Source organism: Ovis canadensis, chromosome 1, assembly GCF_042477335.2.
Source record: "Ovis canadensis isolate MfBH-ARS-UI-01 breed Bighorn chromosome 1, ARS-UI_OviCan_v2, whole genome shotgun sequence".
NCBI classification, from domain to species: domain Eukaryota; kingdom Metazoa; phylum Chordata; class Mammalia; order Artiodactyla; family Bovidae; genus Ovis; species Ovis canadensis.
Window position 1 is genome coordinate 180,047,068 of NC_091245.1, and position 19,989 is coordinate 180,067,056.

Consider the following 19,989-nt stretch of genomic DNA (forward strand, 5'->3'; position numbering starts at 1 on the left):
CCCCAATCCCTCCCAGCATCAGAGTCTTTTCCAATGAGTCAACTCTTCACATGAGGTGGCTGAAGTACTGAAATACAGTACTTGGATGCAATTTCAAAAACGACAGAATGATCTCTGCTCGTTTCCAGGGGAAACCATTCAATATCACAGTAATCCATGTCTATGCTGCGACCACTAATGCTGAAGAAGCTGAAGTTGAATGGGTCTATGAAGACCTACAAGACCTAGAACTAACACCCAAAAAAGATCCCAAGATCCTCCCCCCAAAAAAAGAAATGCAAAAAGGCAAAATGTTTGTCTGAGGAGGCCTTACAAATAGCTGGAAAAACAAGAGAAGCTAAAGGCAAAGGAACGATATACCCATTTGAATGCAGAGTTCCAAAGAATAGCAAGGAGAGATAACAAAGCCTTCCTCAGGGATCAATGCAAAGAAATAGAGGAAAACAATAGAATGGGAAAGACTAGAGATCTCTTTAAGAAAATTAGAGATACCAAGGGAACATTTCATGCAAAGATGGGCACAATAGAGGACAGAAATGGTATGGACATAGCAGAAGCAGAAAATATTAAGAAGAGATGGCAGGAATACACAGAAGAACTATTACAAAAAAAGATCTTCACGACCTAGATAATCACGATGGTTTGATCACTCACCTAGAGCCAGACATTCTGGAATGTGAAGTCAAGTGGATCTTAGGAAGTATCACTATGAACAAAGCTAGTGGAGGTGACGGAATTCCAGTTGAGCTATTTCAAATCCTAAAAGGTGATGCTGTGAAAGTGCTGCACTCAATATGCCAACAGATTTGGAAAACTCAGCAGTGGCCACAGGACTGGAAAAGGTCAGTTTTCATTCCAATCCCAAAGTAAGGCAATGCCAAAGAATGCTCAAACTACTGCACAACTGCACTCATCTCACACGCTAGTAAAGTAATGCTCAAAATTCTCTAACAGGCTTCAACAGTATGTGAACCATGAACTTCCAGATGTTCAAGCTGGTTTTAGAAAAGGCAGAGGAACCAGAAATCAAACTGCCAACATTCCCTGGATCATCGAAAAAGCAAGAGAGTCCCAGAAAAACATCTATTTCTGCTTTATTGACTATGCCAAAGCCTTTGACTGTGAAATTCTTTAAGAGATGGGAATACCAGACCTGACCTGCCTCTTGAGAAATCTGTATGCAGGTCAGGAAGCAACAGTTAGAACTGGACATGAAACAACAGACTGGTTCCAAATCGGGAAGGAGTACGTCAAGGCTGTATATTGTCACCCTGCTTATTTAACTTATATGCAGAGTACATCATGCAAAATCCTAGGCTGGATGAAGCACAGGCTGGAATCAAGATTGCCGGTAGAAATATCAATAACCTCAGATATGCAGATAATACCACCCTTATGGCAGAAAGTGAAGAAGACCTAAAGAGCCTCTTGATGAAAGTGAAAGAGGCGAGTGGAAAAGTTGGCTTAAAGCACAACATTCAGAAAACGAAGATCATGGGATCTGGTCCCATCACTTCATGGCAAATAGATGGGGAAATGATGGAAACAGTGATAGACTTTTTTTTTGGGGGGTGGTGCTCCAAAATCACTGCACATGGTGACTCAGCCATAAAATTAAAAGATGCTTGCTCCTTTGAAGAAAAATTATGACCAACCTAGACAGCAGAGACATTACTTTGCCAACAAAGGACTGTCTAGTCAAAGCTATGGTTTTTCCAGGAGTCATGTATGGATGTGAAAGTTGGACTATAAAGAAAGCTGAGCACCAAAGAATTGATGCTTTTGAACTGTGGTGTTGGAGAAGATTCTTGACGAATCCCTTGGACTACAAGGAGATCCAACCAGTCCATCCTAAAGGAAATCAGTCCTGAGTGAGTATTCATTGGAAGGACTGATGCTGAAGCTGAAACTCCAATAGTTTGGCCACCTGATGTGAAGAACTGACTCATTGGAAAAATACCCTGATGCTGGGAAAGACTGAAGGCAGGAGGAGAAGGGGGCGACAGAGGATGAGATGGTTGGATGGCATCACCGACTCAATGGATATGAGTTTGAGTAAACTCTGGGAGTTTGTGATGGACAGGGAAGCCTGGAGTGCAGCAGTCCATGGGGTCACAAAGAGTCCGACACAACTGAGCAACTGAACTGAACTGAATTACAGAAAGGACATTCTCAAAATTCAGAGACTGGCAGCAGGTCCCTCACCCACTACATGCATTTTGAGATAACATTGGTACAAGGAGAGTTGTTCCGGGTCATAACATGATTGACATGAATCTTGCAGAAAGGCAGTTTGCCAAGCAAATACAGTCTCATTAACATAGCTTAAGAGAATATTCGCATGAGTAAAACATACTAGTTTGTCAAGAGGGTTCTGAGTCTTAAGTGGAATCAACTTGAAGACAGAGTCCAAATACATAGTTCATTAACATAGCTTAAGACAAACACTTCCATAAGAAAAACACATTGATTAGCTCAAGGTTTGAGAAACTAAATTCAGGCGGAAGCAGGTGTTGTCATGGCAACACAGAATTTTAAAAGAAACCTCTTTTAAAATTTGTATGGTGTTAAGGGGGAAAAATATAACACTAGTGGTGTGTTTCTCCTGCCTCTTAAGAGGAAGATGTATAATGCCTGACACTTGCACCCTCTTTCCTCCGTTTGGAGACCCCTGGCCTTCAGGCCTGTTAACCTACTCAGTATCAGGAGTGAGACCGACTTGCAATGCAGCAAGCTTAACACTTTATTTATGTTTCAGTTCCCTCGGGTCTCGGGATGACCAGACGTTTTCCTGTCTAGGAATGTTGCATGGGGATCCTCTCTTTGCTTCCAGTCCTGGAGTATGCACTGATCTAGAAAGCAGGCTACCAAGGACGCTCAAAATATCCCAAGCTGTCATAGACCACGCGGGAACCGACTCCTTGAAAAAGACCCTGATGCTGGGAAACATTCAAGGCACGACAAGGGGACAACAGAGGATGAGATAGTTGGATGGCATCACCAACTCGATGGACATGAATTTGAGCTAGCTTTGGGAGTTGGTGATTGTCAGTGGAGCCTGGCATGCTTCATGGGGTCGCAAAGAGTCGGAGACGACTAAGTGGCTTAACTTAAAGCTCCCCACAGACTATCCCAGCAGAAAAACGCTGTAAGAGCGCCGACACTCTGCGCATGTGCGTTCTCTGGGGGTGGAAACTCTGGCCAGGGCTGTTTGTCAATTTGCTGCCTCCAGCCAGCGGCGCATGCGCACCTTTGTTTCTGGGCGCAGTGCGCATCTCAGTAGGCGGGCGCAGGGCGCAGGGGCTGCTGGGAAGATGGCGGGGGTGGGCCTGGCGGCCGTGGCCGCTTGGGTACCTTGTCGCAAGTGGAGCTGGGCGGCAGTCAGCTTCGGCTTCCACCATGGTCTCAGCACGTTACTTGCACGGAAGACTGAGCGGACGCCACAGTGGCTCCGAGGTCAGTGTACGAAAGACTAGAGTGAGACGCATTCTTTCGAACATACCGGATTTCGGCGGTTCCTGTCCCGTGCGTTTTTGGCGCTCCGTTCAGAAATCCTCTTTCCAGGTTCTCAGTACCCCAGTTCTTTTAACAATACTGATGAAGGTAGTGAGAGAGCTCTGCCAGACCCCGGGGTATCCTGACAGCCCGGGCAGTGGTTGGCGTCATGCTCTGTAGTTCAAGGATTCTCTCTGCCCAGCTATCCTGTGTTAAGCGCCCAAGACTAGGAAAAATTCAGATGTGCATTTAATGTGTTTGATTATTAATTGCTTTATCTTTTCTGTGCACGTTCTAAGGGGTTTACAGATCGTGACTGTTAGTTACGTAGACCTGCTCTCTCTTGAGCGATTTTACAGGAGGGTTTTACCTGTTCTTTGTAAAAGTGTTAACTTTCGCTTTTTTTTGGTTGTTTTGGGTCTTCCCGCCCCAACCTTGCCGCCAAGATTCCAGCCCAGTAAAAAACATAGCCATTACTCTACAAGGGAAGTTAGAATTTGGACAAAAATTAAAGCCCCTGAATATTTCTTTGTCCATTATTGTTCTCCGGCTCATCTCACCTCCACTCCCCCGTATATATAGCCTGTCTTCCTGAATTATGTCTTTATATTTTGGGATTCATACCCTTGTTCCCCAGCTGTCAGATGCATGGTGCTTGAAATGGGGACTGTCTTTGCAAATACCCTTTGTTTTGAGTTAAAATTTTTAAATATATAGTCAATTTAATTGTTCACAACCAAAAGGCTGTTATATATGTCCCTCTAGCAGAGTATAGTATGTCATTTCAGTAACTAGAATATGATTCTCTTTCACTGTTTAGTAGTTTCACTGAAGATATATGCCTAAGATTTTGATCTAATTCTTCTAGTACAAAGATCATTTATGGATATTGTGTTAAGCAGACCATTTATAACTCATTAAGATTAAATAAATTGTAATGGTCTCATGGAAAAAAGGATAGGAATGAGTTTTTGAATGCTAAAGAAATGGATAAAGAACATTTTTGCTGCTACAATCTGTCAGTCTACATAACTGGCTCCTATTTTCCTTGTTTTTCCCTAAAAGTTTTTAATTTGGCATATTTCACTCTGCGTTGAAACTCTGAAGCAAGCCTACGTGTAAAAGGGATAGCTTTAAGGCCTTCAGTTCAGTGTTAAAAAAATCAACTTCTCAAATCCAAAATGAGGAAAACTTTATTAGCTCACATGGAAGAAACTGTGAAGTTTTAATTAGCCACAATAGAGAAAGGTTTCAAGGAATAAAAAAGAGATTTCATTAGTTCAGAAAAAGACTATTAAGGGAATACACGAATCTGATTTCTCTGGAGGGAGAAAATGGGATTATAAATGACTTTGTTTTTAAACATCGTTCTACATTTTTTAAGAACAAGTATTGACTTTATGGCTTCCCAGGTGGTGGCCACAGTGTAAAGAATCTGCCTGCCTATGCAGGAGATGTAAGAGATGGGTTCAGTCCCTGGGTAAGGAAGATCCCCTGGAGGAGGAAATGGCAACCCACTCCAGTATTCTTGCCTGGAAAATGCCATGGCCAGAGGAACCTGGTGGGCTACAATCCATGGGGTCACAGAGAGTCGGAGGTCACTGAGCACAAGCACCCGTTGACCTTACTGTCGGGTGGGGAAAGAACTTTAAAGATGGTGGAGTGGAATAACATTATAAGGGTGGCCCATTGTCCCTTTTTACTTGCATTCAGGTTTGTGTGTACCTTTCAAGAAAGCCAAACCAACAAATAAAACACAGTGATTGGGAGTCCTATGAGAAATCTTTTTCCGAAAATGGTATTATATATTTACTCAAGATTATTTGTAAGGAAACTGTTAGCAAACCCTCCTCAGCAGCTAGAGAATCATGATTGACTATTACCATGGCCCAAGACCTTATGGGTGGAGAAAGAATAAGTAGTGAAAGGGGCCAGCACCCCTATCTTTGATTCAGTTTCCCAACATTAGACCAAACTTGTTTCTCTCCCTCCCCACCAAAAAGTAGAGGATGTGAAACCCCTCAGACATTAAAAAAATTTTTCAAAAAAGACTGACATCTCCCAAGAAAAGGCTTAAAACTAGTGTAGGTAAGTATGAATATTGATTGATACTGTTTCGGACAGATGATATAACAGCAGCAGGAAAACATTTTTGACAAGTCGCTCTGTCTTTAGTGGCCTAAAATTTCCTTGTGTATTTTGGAAGAATCATGATTGAACCTTGCTCAGAGAAAATCAATTGTGACATGATTTTTAAAGATAGGCGCAGACTTGTGACTTTAATACTTCGTGTCTATATTTTTTCCTATGAAATGGAAATAGTATTTGATATCAATTTGACGAGTTAAGAAAGTTAAGATTGAAAATATGTATGGTTTTCCAAAAACTGTATTTGCAAACTTTATGTTTTGTGTGCTTTGTTTAGCTTGCAGACACAAGACATCAATCTCTTTCCTTAGTCGACCAGACCTCCCAAACCTGGCTTATAAAAGGCTAAAAGGCAAAAGTCCAGGAATTATCTTCATCCCTGGCTATATTTCTAATATGAATGGTACAAAAGCATTGGCGATTGAGGAGTTTTGCAAATCTCTAGGTCACGCCTATATAAGGTAGGAATAACACATTTCAAAGAAAATATTACTACCATTTACCTTGGCAGTCAAGAATTACTTCTGCTCTAACCAACTGAAATAAATGCCAGCCTTTTTATAGATTAATTTATTTTAACAGTCTGTAAACTTTCATCTTGTGATTTAGGGTTCATGTAAAATGCAGTCTTTAATAGTTTGGTTTTTTTTTTTTTAATTTTTTAACTGGAAGATATTGCTTAACAATATTGTGTTGGTTTCTGCCATATATCAACTTGAATCAGCCATAGGTATAAGTATGTCCCCTCCCTGGTGAACCTCCCTCCCATCTGGTCTTTGTGCCACGCTGATGATGCTGGCAGACAGGGAAATTAGTCGTAACTTAAGCGCTTTAGAAGCAATATTCTAACATGACAGCAAACCAGTGTACTAGGTGGTTTTCCTTTGGGGACTTAAGGACCGCTGTTATTTAACCACTGTTTATTTCATTTCTTTCAAAATATGCAGTTTAAAATAGCATCTGTGTTTAAAACTACTGTAAAATTAATATTGTATAATTCACATTTTCACTGAATTTCCTCTTTCCTCTCACTTCTGTAGTCTGAATATGTATATATAAGCATAAGTAAGGATATGTGTTGTTTACTACTTGATTTTACAATTCTTAATATTTCATACTGATAATTATTTTACTAAAATAATGTTTCACTGTTATTAGGGTTGCTTACTTAGAACAGTCATTTATTTAGTGCCTCATTTGCCAGAAGAGATATTATGGGTTAGTAAAAAGAGCACTGGCCTGAAATTCAAGAAACATGGACTCTAGAATTAATGCTAACATTAGCGATGACAAGATGAGTCGGTTAATAAATGCTGGACCTGTTTTCTTCATCAAAAAAAGGAGGAGATTGGATGAAAGATAATTTCTGAATTCATTTCTAGCACTAGCAACCTAAAAATCTATTCGTTTTAGAAGAGTTTCACTATCATTTACTCAATAGGTCTAGAAAATACAACTTTTGGAAGTGAAATAAGTAATTAGAAATAAAAATAAAAAACTTCTAGACTTAAAAATAACTTTTATCTACTCAGTATATTAGCAGAAATTATGTCAATTATATGAATTTAGTCTTACTTCTTTTATCAAATTAACTGGATTATTTCATTTTCATGCTCAGAACTCTTAAAAATGTTCCAAATTAACTGTTATCCTTAAGACTGGAGTATTTTTTACAGGTAGACCTTCTAGCCCTACAATGGTGCTGTAAAATATACAAAGAATTTTAAAATATGGTCATTGCCTGTAAGGATCTTTTAATCAGGGTGGAGGAATGCAAGGTAAAATACATATGGGAAATTAGGCAGAAATATTCTTCAAAATGTGATTATGTCAAATAGCATGCTACTTAACTGTATGTATTGAGAGAAAAATAGGGGTTGAAGTGGATAGAAAAAACTATAAAGGAACACGGAAAAATAGTTAGAATTTAGATAAGAAGGAAGAGAAATCCAAGGACTATTTTGAGCAAGACATGATGATATCAGAAAATTTGCCATCATTCTCCTTTGTCCACAAAAGAATTTAACTCAAGAAATCCTCATTTTATCAGTTCTGAATTTAAATTGAGACTGTAAGAGCTATAGCCAGTTCCTGTCTGCCTAAAAGGTGTATGAGGGAGTTTTCTGCATTTCAGATGCGTATAAAATAAATTTTCTTTTTAAAGGTGTATTTAGTAACCATGATGAAATTACAGTGTATACAGACAATTATATGAATTTCGTCTTATTCCTTTTCTCCACAGGAATATGTGGTACTGTATTAAAATGTAACCTAAGTGTATATTTATACACCTTTATACAGTATAGCCATTCATGACAATTTTTAATTTGATCAGGCTCCTTTTTATACGCTTTTCTCAAACTTCATTGCACTCTAATCACTATTAGCAATTGATTGCCCTTTATCTTGTTTTAAGGGATCCCCAGGTGGTGCTAGTGGTAAAGAACCCGTCTGCCAATGTAGGAGACATAGAGATTGGATAAGAGATTTTATCTTCTTTTTATACTCCTAGTTTCTCAGTTTCCTTTCTTGTGATTCTGTCTTTAAAACTTAGATCTTGAATGAAGAAATGGTGTTTTGTATATTATACAAGAACAGTACCTATGGTTTGGTAGAAATGGTTTCTTAATATCCTGCCACCATCCAGGATATTAAGATTGAGTCGGAGCTCAGGAATATAACACATGGCTTTAGGACTGGTCTTCTCTCGTGATGATTTCTAATAAAATTTAAAATTTTAGATTTGGGAAATTTAAAATATATTTAGACTTGAGAATATTGAGGCTGCTAGGACAGAATTGCCTTACTGTGATTAAAAGTTTTAAATTGCCAAATCTTTGTCAGTTGGTTAGGGTTCAGTAAGAATGAACTGTATTTTTTATTTGTTACCCATTAGTATCACTGAATGCTTGTATTTACCTTTTTGAAGGCCTTGTACATGTGTTCTGGAGAAGGGCGTGGCAACCCACTCCAGTATTCTTGCCTGGAGGGCTACAGTCCACAGGGTCACAAAAAATCGGACACAACTGAGTGATTAAGCGTAAAGGTACATGTGTTTTGCATCTTCACCATACACTTGGAAGGCACCTGTAAACAATACAGCAAGCAGAGACATCTTTACCCACAGAGGAATGTAAAGGAGAGTTGGATGTTTCTCCCCCATTCTCCCTGGTCTGCCTTCTACATCCCTTGGATTGAGGAGAAATAAAAACTGTGACTTAGACTTCAGCTTCTGCCTTGTTATCCTATTTCCCAAGAATCCAAAACTACATCACTTTATACTTAAAATTTTAATTTCTTTCCCCACTTTTAAATCCCTTATCTCTAAGAAAATGTTACACCATTCTACTGTTCCTACATACCATTCTAGTGTGGGAGGCAGGCCACAAACCAGTAATCCAATAGACACATATCATCAGGTAGCAGTATTTGCTGTAAAGAGAAGAAAACAGAGTAAGGAACTGGACAAAGATGAAAGAGGCACAGCTTTAGGTTGAATGGTCAGAGAGTGCTTCTTGAGATGTAACACTGGAGCCCAGCTGAAGTGAGGGAGCAGTCTAAGTCAATGTCTCAGGTAGTCGTCCTCAGGGAAGGAGAAGCTGATATAAAACCCCTGAGTCAGGAATGTGGATGGTGTACTCCATTAACATGAAAAAGGAAAATGAGGATACAGTTGGGAGGGAGAGAGAAATGGAAGAAATGAGATCAGAGAGGTAGTTAGGGGCTAGAAGATGGTAAGGACTTTGGATTTTACTTAAAGATTATACAGAACCTTTGAAGGGTATGTGCAGGACATGATCTTTTTTTTTGTTTGTTGTCGTTTTTTTTTTTTTTTTTTTAAGGATCACTGACTACTGTGTGGGGGATAGACTGTGAGGGTGAAAAATGAAAACGGAGATTTACTAGGAGACTCTTGCATTAGTTCAGTCGAGAGAGACTGGTGACTTGGACCAGGCTGGCACGGTGGAGGAGGTGAGAAAGTGAGTGACTGTGGGAGGTATTTGAAGGTTAAGCCAATAAGATTTGCTGAAATACATACTGACTTCACTTTTATTTTAATTGAGTTGAGGCATTGTAATTAATGTGCTATCTTCCTTAGAAATTAGGGAAGCAGATAGTAGATATCTAGATACAAATATGTTTTCTCTTTCTCCAGGTTTGATTACTCAGGAGTTGGAAATTCAGATGGTAACTTAGAAGAATGCACAGTGGGAAAGTGGAGAAAAGATGTTCTTTCTATAATTGATGACTTGGCTGAAGGACCACAGGTGACTGTTTTTAATAAATATCATGATAATTGTTGTGGACTATAACCTCATGATATTGGAGCTTTTTCATTAGATGCAAATATTTAATATTTTAAATGTCAAACAGTCAATTTTTATATTTTAATGTCAAATCAATCAGTTCTATCATTTTCACCTTCTCCTAACATGTAAGTAGCATTTTACTTTTCATTTACAAATTTTATTTGTCTAATTTACTCTCTATTATAGACCTGATACTTTAACAAAAAGTAATCATAGTCTTAATTTTACTTTGTGCCAAATATTAAAAGTCTGGGAGCCAGTGGATATAAAGGCAGAAAATATATACAGTCTATGAAATTAGTCCCTCCATTACCAAAAAGAAAAAGAAATTCCTCTTCAAAACAGCGTGCTTTTGTTTTTAGATACTGGTTGGATCTAGCCTCGGTGGGTGGCTTATGTTTCATGCTGCAATCGCCCGGCCACAGAAGGTTGTTGCTCTCGTTGGCGTAGCGACCGCTGTAGACGGCCTGGTGACACAATTTAATCAGCTTCCTATTGAGGTAAGTCCCAGGCGACCTCAGTGTATCCCTCCTGTTGTTCTGCTCCCTCTTTCTCTGAATTTTGTGCGTATGTCATCCGTCCTTTGACTTATGACGCTGGCTCCACCTTTTGTCTTAACTGACTTTTTGTATACCATTTCTTTGCTTTTTTTAACTATTTGAGTGAGTGAGAGTCACTCGGTTGTGTCGAGCTGTTTGCAACCCCATGGGCTATATACAGTCCATGGAATTCTCCAGGCCAAAATATTGGAGTGGGTAGCTGGTCCCTTCTCCAGGAGATGTTCCCAACCCAGAGACCCAACCCAGGTCTCCCGCATTGCAGGCAGATTCTTTACCAATTGAGCCACCAGGGAAGCCCCTTTTAACTATTTGGTCTCCTGTTTAAGATTTTCTATTTTTTCACAGTCCCTTCAAATCGTTGTGTCGCATGAATGAAATCGTACTTTAAACTTTTTTAAAAATATAAATTTATTTATTTTAATTGGAGGTTAATTACAATATTGTAGGCTTCCCTGGTGGCTCAGAGGTTAAAGAGTCTGCCTCTAATACAGGAGACCTGGGCTCGATCCCTGGGTCGGGAAGATCCCCTGGAGAAGGAAATGGCAACCCACTCCAATATTCTTGCCTGGAGAATCCCATGGACGGAGGAGCCTGGTGGGCTACAGTCCATGGGGTCGCAAAGAGTTGGACACGACTGAGCGACTTAACTACAATGTTGTATTGATTTTGCCATTAACCACATTTATTTATTTGGATCATACGTTGTGACCTCTTTGTGCACCTCTTAGTCTTATTTTTTGGCCTATGGGTAATATTATTAATATCTATTCTATAACCATGTTAAACCAGCTCATCAGTTATAAAAGTTTTTTTTTTTAAGCCTCAAAACCTCAGATTCTCTCTTAGCAGAGCTCTCCAAGCACACACTGTCAGTCACACACGGGAGATAAGATTTGCCATTCCTGGCCTAGACACTAATTTGGCATTCTTTTTCTACTTCTAACTTTCACCTTTAAAAAAAGGTGCTTTTCATCAGTAGCATGTTGTTCCGCAAATCATGATAGAAATAAGATTTCTGAAATGATTAGAAAGGTAATTGGTTTATTATACTTTGCTCTTGAATGTATGTTTAAGCACTTTCATTGTCTGCGAGGATAAAAAAAGTGGTAAGTAATAGCTGTTTATTTTTGTGTGTGTTATTTTTTTGTTTGGAAATCAGTTGAGTTCTCCTCGGGTATATTTTTCCTTGGGATCTAAATTTCACCTATGGGACTAATCCTAGCAGAAAGAAACAGTCTGGAGCCATGGTTCAAAACATGTAGTCCCTAGGCCAGCAGTAACCGCATCACCTGAGAACTTGTATTAATAGCAGTGTGTATTCTTGAGCTTCACCAGACCCACTGAATCAGAAACTGGGAGCATGGCCCAGCTGTCTGTTTTAACAAGGCCCCAGCTGAAGTTTGAGAACCACTGCTGTAGAGAGCAGGGAATAAGGAGGAGGAAGAAAAGAAAAAGAAGGAAAAAGCATATGTAGTGTTGAAAAGTAGAATATCATCGACTTTTGCCTCAAGCTCTGCATTGAATTCAGTGCTACATACTATCTATTCTAAGTTTATTCTTAGAAGTTCACATTGTTCTTCCCAGCTCCGTGAGAAATGGCATTGTCTGCGAAGTCAGGTTCTTCATATGATTTCCTGTCAGGGCTAAAATTATGAAGCTGATCATCTTTGCATTTACCTATTTCTGAGGGTTTTTTTTTTGTTTTTTGTTTTTTTTACTTTCTTGTTTCTCGTACATAGATGCTTAATGTCCTCACGCTGCTAAATTTTCCTGCCATTGTATCCTCTGCATCTAAACCTTGAACCCCTTACACTGCTTCTCATGTTGGGAAATTATTTCAAGAAGATGGCCTGTTGGAAAGGTGTTGATTACACAGTTTTGGGGGGTTATTGGGAAATGACAAGATCTATGTACATTTCTCTTTATGTGTATACATCCATCACTCAGAGGGAAGGTATGGTAGATAGCCTGTAATTGACTAAGATCTGTGTCCTACAAATCAGGGTATTTCTTTGTTAATCCTAAATCATACCAGCGAAGGATTCTTAAACAAGTTGAGCCCTTTAAACTTAAAAGCATACGTAAAGAAAGGGCCCGGACACTAGAATCTCTCTCCCTTCTCCACAGAAACAGCTAGTGCTCAGTGTCAAGGGAATAGACCTAGAGGTTTTTACTGTCTTCTTTAGTCCTAGAAATGTTAAGACCCAGCATTATTCATTGTTTGTGTGGGAATTTTATTTACCTCTAACTCTAATCATTGTTTCCTTCTGTGGATGCTTTAGTTCAGTCGCTCAGTCGTGTCTGACTCTTTGCAACCCCATGGACTGCAGCACGCCAGGCCTACCTGTCCATCACAAACTCCCGGAGTTCACTCAGATTCATTTCCATAGAGTCAGTGATGCCATCCAGCCATCTCATCCTCTGTCATTATCTTCTCCTCCCGCCTTCAATCTTTCCCGGCATCAGGGTCTTTTCCAGTGAGTCAGTTCTTTGCATCAAGTGGCCAAACTATTGGAGTTTCAGCTTCAGCATCATTCCTTCCAATGAATATTCAGGACTGATTCCCTTTAGGATGGACTGGTTGGCTCTCCTTGGAGTCCAAAAAGAGTCTTCTCCAACAGCACAGTTCAAAAACATCAATTCTTCGGTGCTCAGCTTTCTTTATAGTCCAGCTCTCACATCCATACGTGACCACTGGAAAAACCATAGCTTTGACTAGAGGAACCTTTGTTGGTAAAGTAATGTCTCTGCTTTTTAATATGCTGTCTAGGTGGGTCATAGCTTTTTTTCCAAGGAGCAAATATCTTTTAATTTCATGGTTGCAGTCACCATGTGCAGTGATTTTGGAGCCCCAAAAAATAGTCTCTCACTGTTTCCATTGTTTCTCATCTATTTGCCATGAAGTGATGGGACCAGATGCCATGATCTTAGTTTTCTGAATGTTGAGTTTTAAGCTAACTTTTTCACTCTCCTCTTTCTCTTTCATCAAGAGACTCTTTAGTTCTTCACTTTCTGCCATAAAGGCGGTGTCATCTGCATATCTGAGGTTATTGATATTTCTCCTGGCAATCTTGATTCCAGCCTGTGCTTCATCCAGCCTAGCATTTTGCATGATGTACTCTACATATAAGTTAAATAAGCAGGGTGACAATATACAGCCTTGAAGTACTCCTTTCCCGATTTGGAACCAGTCTGTTGTTCAATGTCCCATTTAACTGTTTCTTCTTGACCTGCATACAGATTTCTCTGTGGACACTAGAGGGCATCAGACAGGATGCACAGTTGTTGGAATCCAAGCTTTACAGACACATTGCCTTCCTAGTTTCTTTTGGTGTAAGAATTATGAATATTATATATTTTCTTTGAATAAAGCTGTTTTTACTATTACTGTAGTTTTTGTTTTTGAGGCTTTGGGACATACAAGACTTTGTAAAGTTAAGTCGGTTCTTCAGATGTACAATATTCATTCACCTCAATAGCAGATAACAGAGCTAGTTGGGAAGCAGCAATGCTTAAAATGCAACTATTATTATGTGTTGGTAATTAGCCTAGTTGCCCCTTCATCAAATAATCAGTGGAACTTAGTTCTAACTACTGAAATTACAAGTTCAGGAACAGTCATAAGTAGTTTGAGGATAACTGAATATCATTTTTTTGCTTTAAATATTTGGTTCACATGTTGCTTTAATGCAGAGCACCCCATGATATTAATATACGTTATAATATAGTTTTTGACTCTATTTTAAATCATTTGGCTATAGGTGTTTAGAAGTCTAGCTTTCAGATATACAGCTTTTTCACTGGAATATTTTTGGAATTTTATGAAATACGTTAAAATACCTAAATACATATAGATAACATCATATATATTTTACTGTTTAAATTCTTTTTTGCCTCTGAATTTGTAATAAGTGAATAGTTTTAAATGTGGAAATACAGTATTTTTATTGAACATTTAAATACAAATTTTTTTACATACATTGTATATAGCTTTTCTTTCCTTGTATTTTTCTTTATTTTTGATAAGCCATCTACCTGTCTTTTTCTAGACAGAAATTCCTTTCATATTATGTGGTTGCAAGAGGCTTAAAGCTATTTACATCTTGATTTACTAATTCAAGCTATGATAATCTTTCCAAAGAATTTATTATATACATATAACCCTTTATGTTCAAAGATGTTCCTAGAAGTACTCAGCAATATGGAAATGGTTGAGTTAATTATCTTGTATGCATTGTGGTAGACAGTTGTCCAGTCTTTAAAAACTTTTAATCTAATCTTTTAAAACCCAGAAATATATATACATTAAATAAATAAGCACTGAAAACTATATATGAAATGTAATAGCTAAGTGTTTTACATATTGTATATCTAAAACCAAGCACATACGGAAATACTAGAAGGAAATAAGCCAGAATATTAATGGTTGGTTGTTACATCCATGAGATAGGGCTCTTGGTAATTTATTTCTTCTTATGCATTTTATATTTTCCATGTTTTCAATAATGAGTATATGTTACTTTAAGTAGAAAAAACGTTTAAGACAAATGATCTCAAAAATAGAGATTCTTCAGGAATCAAAGAATACCCAGCATTTTATTTTAAAGGTAGAAATGATACCATTGCTCAGTTTTCAGGAGATATTTGCAAGAATTCTTTGTCATCCAGAACAACAGACAATTTTCTTCTCATTCCATAGAACTCTGAAAGGCAAAAACTGCTTTTTTTTTTTACATTCAGCCTAAAATTGGGCATGTATTGTTGCCCCAGAGTAACCACTGTCTTAGTTTTCATTTATAGTAGTATACTCCATTCTTCTCCCTTTCCCCCTATCTCACCCCATTTTAGTAACTTCCACTAATCACACTTTTCAGTTCAGTTCAGTTCAGTCACTCAGTCGTGTCCAACTCTTTGCGACCCCATGAATCGCAGCACGCCAGGCCTCCCTGTCCATCACCAACTCCCGGAGTTCACTCAGACTCAGGTCCCTCGAGTCTGTGATGCCATCCAGCCATCTCATCCTCGGTCGTCCCCTTCTCCTGCCCCCAATTCCTCCCAGCATCAAAGTCTTTTCCAATGAGTTAACTCGCCACATGAGGTGGCCAAAGTACTAGAGTTTCAGCTTTAGCATCATTGCTTCCAAAGAAATCCCAGGGCTGATCTCCTTCAGAATGGACTGGTTGGATCTCCTTGCAGTCCAAGGGACTTCTCCAACACCACAGTTCAAAAGCATCAATTCTTCGGTGCTCAGCTTTCTTCACAGTCCAACTCTCACATCCATTATGACCACTGGAAAAACCATAGCCGTGACTAGATGGACCTTTGTTGGCAAAGTAATGTCTCTGCTTTTCAACATACTCTCTAGGTTGCTCATAACTTTTCTTCCAAAGAGTAAGCGTCTTTTAATTTCATGGCTGCAGTCACCATCTGCAGTGATTTTGGAGCCCCCAAAAATAAAGTCTGACACTGTTTCCAGTTTCCCCATCTATTTCCCATGAAGTGATGGGACCAGATGCCATGATCTTCTTTTTCTGAATGTTGAGCTTTAAGCCAACTGTTTCACTCTCCTCTTTCACTTTCATCAAGAGGCTTTTTAGTTCCTCTTCACTTTCTGCCATAAGGGTGGTGTCATCTGCATATCTGAGGTTATTGATATTTCTCCTGGCAATCTGGATTCCAGCTTGTGCTTTCTCCAGCCCAGTGTTTCTCATGATGTACTCTGCATATAAGTTAAATAAGCAAGGTGACAATATACAGCCTTGACGTACTCCTTTTCCTATTTGGAACCAGTCTGTTGTTCCATGTCCAGTTCTAACTGTTGCTTCCTGACCTGCATTCAGGTTTCTCAAGAGGCAGGTCAGGTGGTCTGGTATTCCCATCTCTTTCAGAATTTCATGATTTTTAAATCTAAACAGTTTTTATTCCTAAGATTCTATTTGATGTAATGTGAATGCTGCCTGTACTGATTCTAAGAAATTATTGTATTTTTCTCCTCATTTTCCCTTTGAACTGGGATGAAACAACGCCTGATTTAAGATGTTATGTGATAAAGTTAGTTAAATCTGAGTTTGAATCCTAGCCACAGCAGCTACTGCCTTTCAGCTTTAGAGCTGTGTACTCTAATATCCTCTTTTGTAAAATTGAAATAATAACAAAGTTATTATCAGGATCCTGTGAGATACTATGCGGAAAATACTTGTTATAGTTCCTTGCACCTGGTGTTTAATTATTGATAATTATCATTGTTACATTTTTGTTATCTCTTTTCCTCTTCTTTCAGAGACCATTTTCCTTAGATTAAGACTATTGCATGTATTAATGTTGCATAAATATATTTATTTTCATTTGTTCCACCAGACAAAAAAGGAAATAGAGATGAAAGGTGTGTGGCCCATGCCATCAAAATACAGTGAAGAAGGAGTTTATCGCATTCAGTACAGTGTCATTAAAGAAGCTGAGCACCACTGCTTGTTACATAGTCCTATTCCTGTGAAGTGTCCCATAAGATTGCTCCACGGCATGAAGGATGATATTGTACCATGGCATACGTCTGTGCAGGTGGCTGACCGAGTAGTTAGCACAGACGTAGATGTCATCCTCCGAAAGAATAGTGATCACCGAATGAAGGAAAAAGCAGACATTCAGCTTCTGGTTTACACTATTGATGACTTAATTGATAAGCTTTCAACCATAGTTCACTAGAATCACAGCTTTAGTTGGTATGCAAAGTAATGGATCCAGAAGATGGAAGAGAGTAACAGATGAAAGACCTTGATACTTAGAAGGTTTTTCCTCTTCTCTCTACTTTGTAAATATCATGTGAGTATTTATCTAATGATGTATTTTCACAAGTGATACAAATTGTGAAGAAAGTGCCAGCTGCTGTGTGAAAAATATTCTCCCTCCTCAATCCCTGATGTTTTTTTTCATTAAAATATTTCCTATTTTTTTATTCAAGAAATGTTTACTTTCTGAATGCTTATGTTAACATGCCAGCTCTTACTTAGATTTGCTAATAAAGCTTAATTTTTTTATTTGGTATCATTGTATATGAAGATTTGTAAAATCTGATTTTAAAATGCAGTTCACAAAATATAGGAACACATTTATTGAAATCTGAAATGACTAGAGAAATGTATGAAGCATAATAAAGTTCATAAAAGGCTATTACTTTTTGTCTTTTGCATGTTATATTTGAACTTAAAATCAAGGTTATTCTATTTTAAGGGCTCAAAACTTTATAGATATATAAAGGATATATACCATTTTAAACTTTTGGCTAATATGTCATACAGTTAAGTGGGGGGATTTCATCTTTAAGCAGTAATGTTGTACAATCGCTAAGTTGTGTCCAACTCTTTGCGACCCCACTGACTGTAGCATACCAGGCTTCCCTTTCCTTCACTGTTTCCCAGAATTTGCTCAAATTCATGTCCATTGAATTGGTGATGCCATCCAACCATATTGTCTTCTATCTCCCCCTTCTCCTGCCCTCAATATTTCCCAGCTTCTGAGTCTTTTCCAACGAGTCGGTTCTTCACATCAGGTGGCCAGTATTGGAGCTTCAGCTTCAACGTCAGTCCTTCCAATGAATATTTAGGCTTGATTTTCTTTAGAATCGACAGGTTTGATCTCCTTGCTGTCAAGGGACTCTCAAGAATCTTCTGCAGCACCAGTTCAAAAGCATCAATTCTTTGGCCCTTAGCTTTTTTTATGATAGTATTTTCATATTCTGATTTCTTATTCCAAAGAAGAAATGAATCTTTATATATTATCACCTACCTAAAGAAGCATTTCTTTTTTGTTATTAATAATATGTGCATAAAGTACAAATAACCAAGTGATTGCCATCTATATCAGGCCTTCCCTGGTGGCTCAGACAGTAAAGAGTGCCTGCAGTGTCGGAGACCCAGGTTTAATCCCTGGGTCAGGAGGATCTCCTGGAGAAGGAAATGACAACCCACTCCAGTATCTTTGCCCAGAAAATTCCATGGATGGAGGAGCCTGACAGGCTACAGCCCATGGGGTCACAAAAAGTTGGACACGACTCGGCAACTTCCCTTTATTTCTTTGCCATCTATATCAGAGAGCTTTCTAAAATGTAGAGATGATAGTAAGAAAATATGAAATGGAAATACAGTTTGTATTTTTTTGTAATTAAGCTTGTGCAGTAATCAGCCGTGATACAAATTGGTGTCTTAGCTTTTTAAGTTTGGGCTCCATTTAGCCTGTTTAGGTTACATCTGTCAAACTAAAACTTTATATATATATATATATGTATATATATATATACACACACACACATATACACACACACACATATATATATACTGAACATGTGTCAAAGATTTCTTTAACTCATTGATAAAGGAATAGGATGGTTCAAAGGACAAGTCAAGAGGCATTTATAGATACTAAAGAATGTTGGGATAAGTCCTCTGCTGAAAAGTGTTAACATAGCCAGTGACTGCTTATCCTCAAAGAGACCTGCTTACTAGAGTCACCCTTGGCTGGCATCTCAGGAACTTGGATTTTAGGAACGTCCCCCCATTTTGTTAGGGAACTGTTGACCAAAACCATCTGCCTTGGCCAAACAATGATAACCACTAGTCTGAGCTGTCTCACAAAAGGAGGTCCCAATAAAGAACTCAGTGCTGCCACTGAAAACTAACCAGGAAAATTTGGGAGGGACCGCAAGGAAGGACAACACACCAACCCATAGTATGTCTTATAAAACTAACCTGAAGAGAGTGAGGGGAAAAGGGAACTCCTTGCACTGGTTGGTGGGGATATAAATTGACAACAGCCTCTACGGAAGACAGTCTGGAGATTCCTTAAAAAACTGGGAATAAACTACCCTAGAAATAATACAACACTGGGAATAAAATGACCCAACAAATCCCACTATTGGGCATATACTCTTGAGAAACCCATAATTGAAAAAAGCATGTACACCAATGTTCATTGCAGCACTATTTACAGACATAGAAGCAATCTAGATATCTATCAACAGGTGAATGTATAAAGAAGTTGTGGTACATGTATAGTGGAATATTACTCAACCATAAAAAGGAGTGTACTTGAGCCAGTGCTAATAAGGTAGATGAACCTAGAGCCTATTATACAGTGAAGTAAGTCAGAAGGAGAAAAACCACATATTAATGCATATATATGGCATCTAGAAAGATGGTACTGATGAACCAATTTGCAGGTCAGCAGTGGAGATGCGGACATAGAGAACAGATTGACAGAGTTGGGGGAAGGAGAGGGTGGGACGAATGGAGAGAGTAGCGTAGAATCGTGTGTGTTAAGTTGCTTGAGTTGTGTGTGACTCTGCGACCCTATGGACTAGCTCACCAGGCTCCTCTGTCCAGGAGAGAATACACCAGTGGGTTGTCATGCCCTCCTCCAGGGGATCTTCCCGACCTAGGGATCAAACCCAAATCCTGCGGCTCCTGCTTTGTAGGCTGATTCTT

At 38.8% G+C, this 19,989-nt stretch overlaps 1 protein-coding gene across 1 annotated transcript; it reads left to right on the forward strand.

The window, feature by feature from the left end:
* The first annotated feature begins 3,243 nt into the window (after positions 1–3,243).
* Positions 3,244–17,680, forward strand: ABHD10 (abhydrolase domain containing 10, depalmitoylase). The gene is made up of 5 exons (XM_069579272.1): positions 3,244–3,456; positions 5,921–6,104; positions 9,800–9,911; positions 10,316–10,453; positions 16,871–17,680. Exons 1-5 carry the CDS (start codon positions 3,315–3,317, stop codon positions 17,213–17,215), a joined length of 921 nt encoding a protein of 306 aa, XP_069435373.1. The 5' UTR covers positions 3,244–3,314; the 3' UTR covers positions 17,216–17,680.
* Positions 17,681–19,989: the final 2,309 nt, after the last annotated feature.

Excerpts from the sequence above, each read along its gene's own strand:
- ABHD10 (XM_069579272.1), top strand. The coding sequence starts at position 3,315 with ATGGCGGGGGTGGGCCTGGCGGCCGTGGCCGCTTGGGTACCTTGTCGC. Across the intron at positions 3,457-5,920 it reads GACGCCACAGTGGCTCCGAG|CTTGCAGACACAAGACATCA; the intron begins GTCAGTGTACGA and ends TGCTTTGTTTAG. Across the intron at positions 9,912-10,315 it reads ACTTGGCTGAAGGACCACAG|ATACTGGTTGGATCTAGCCT; the intron begins GTGACTGTTTTT and ends TTTTGTTTTTAG.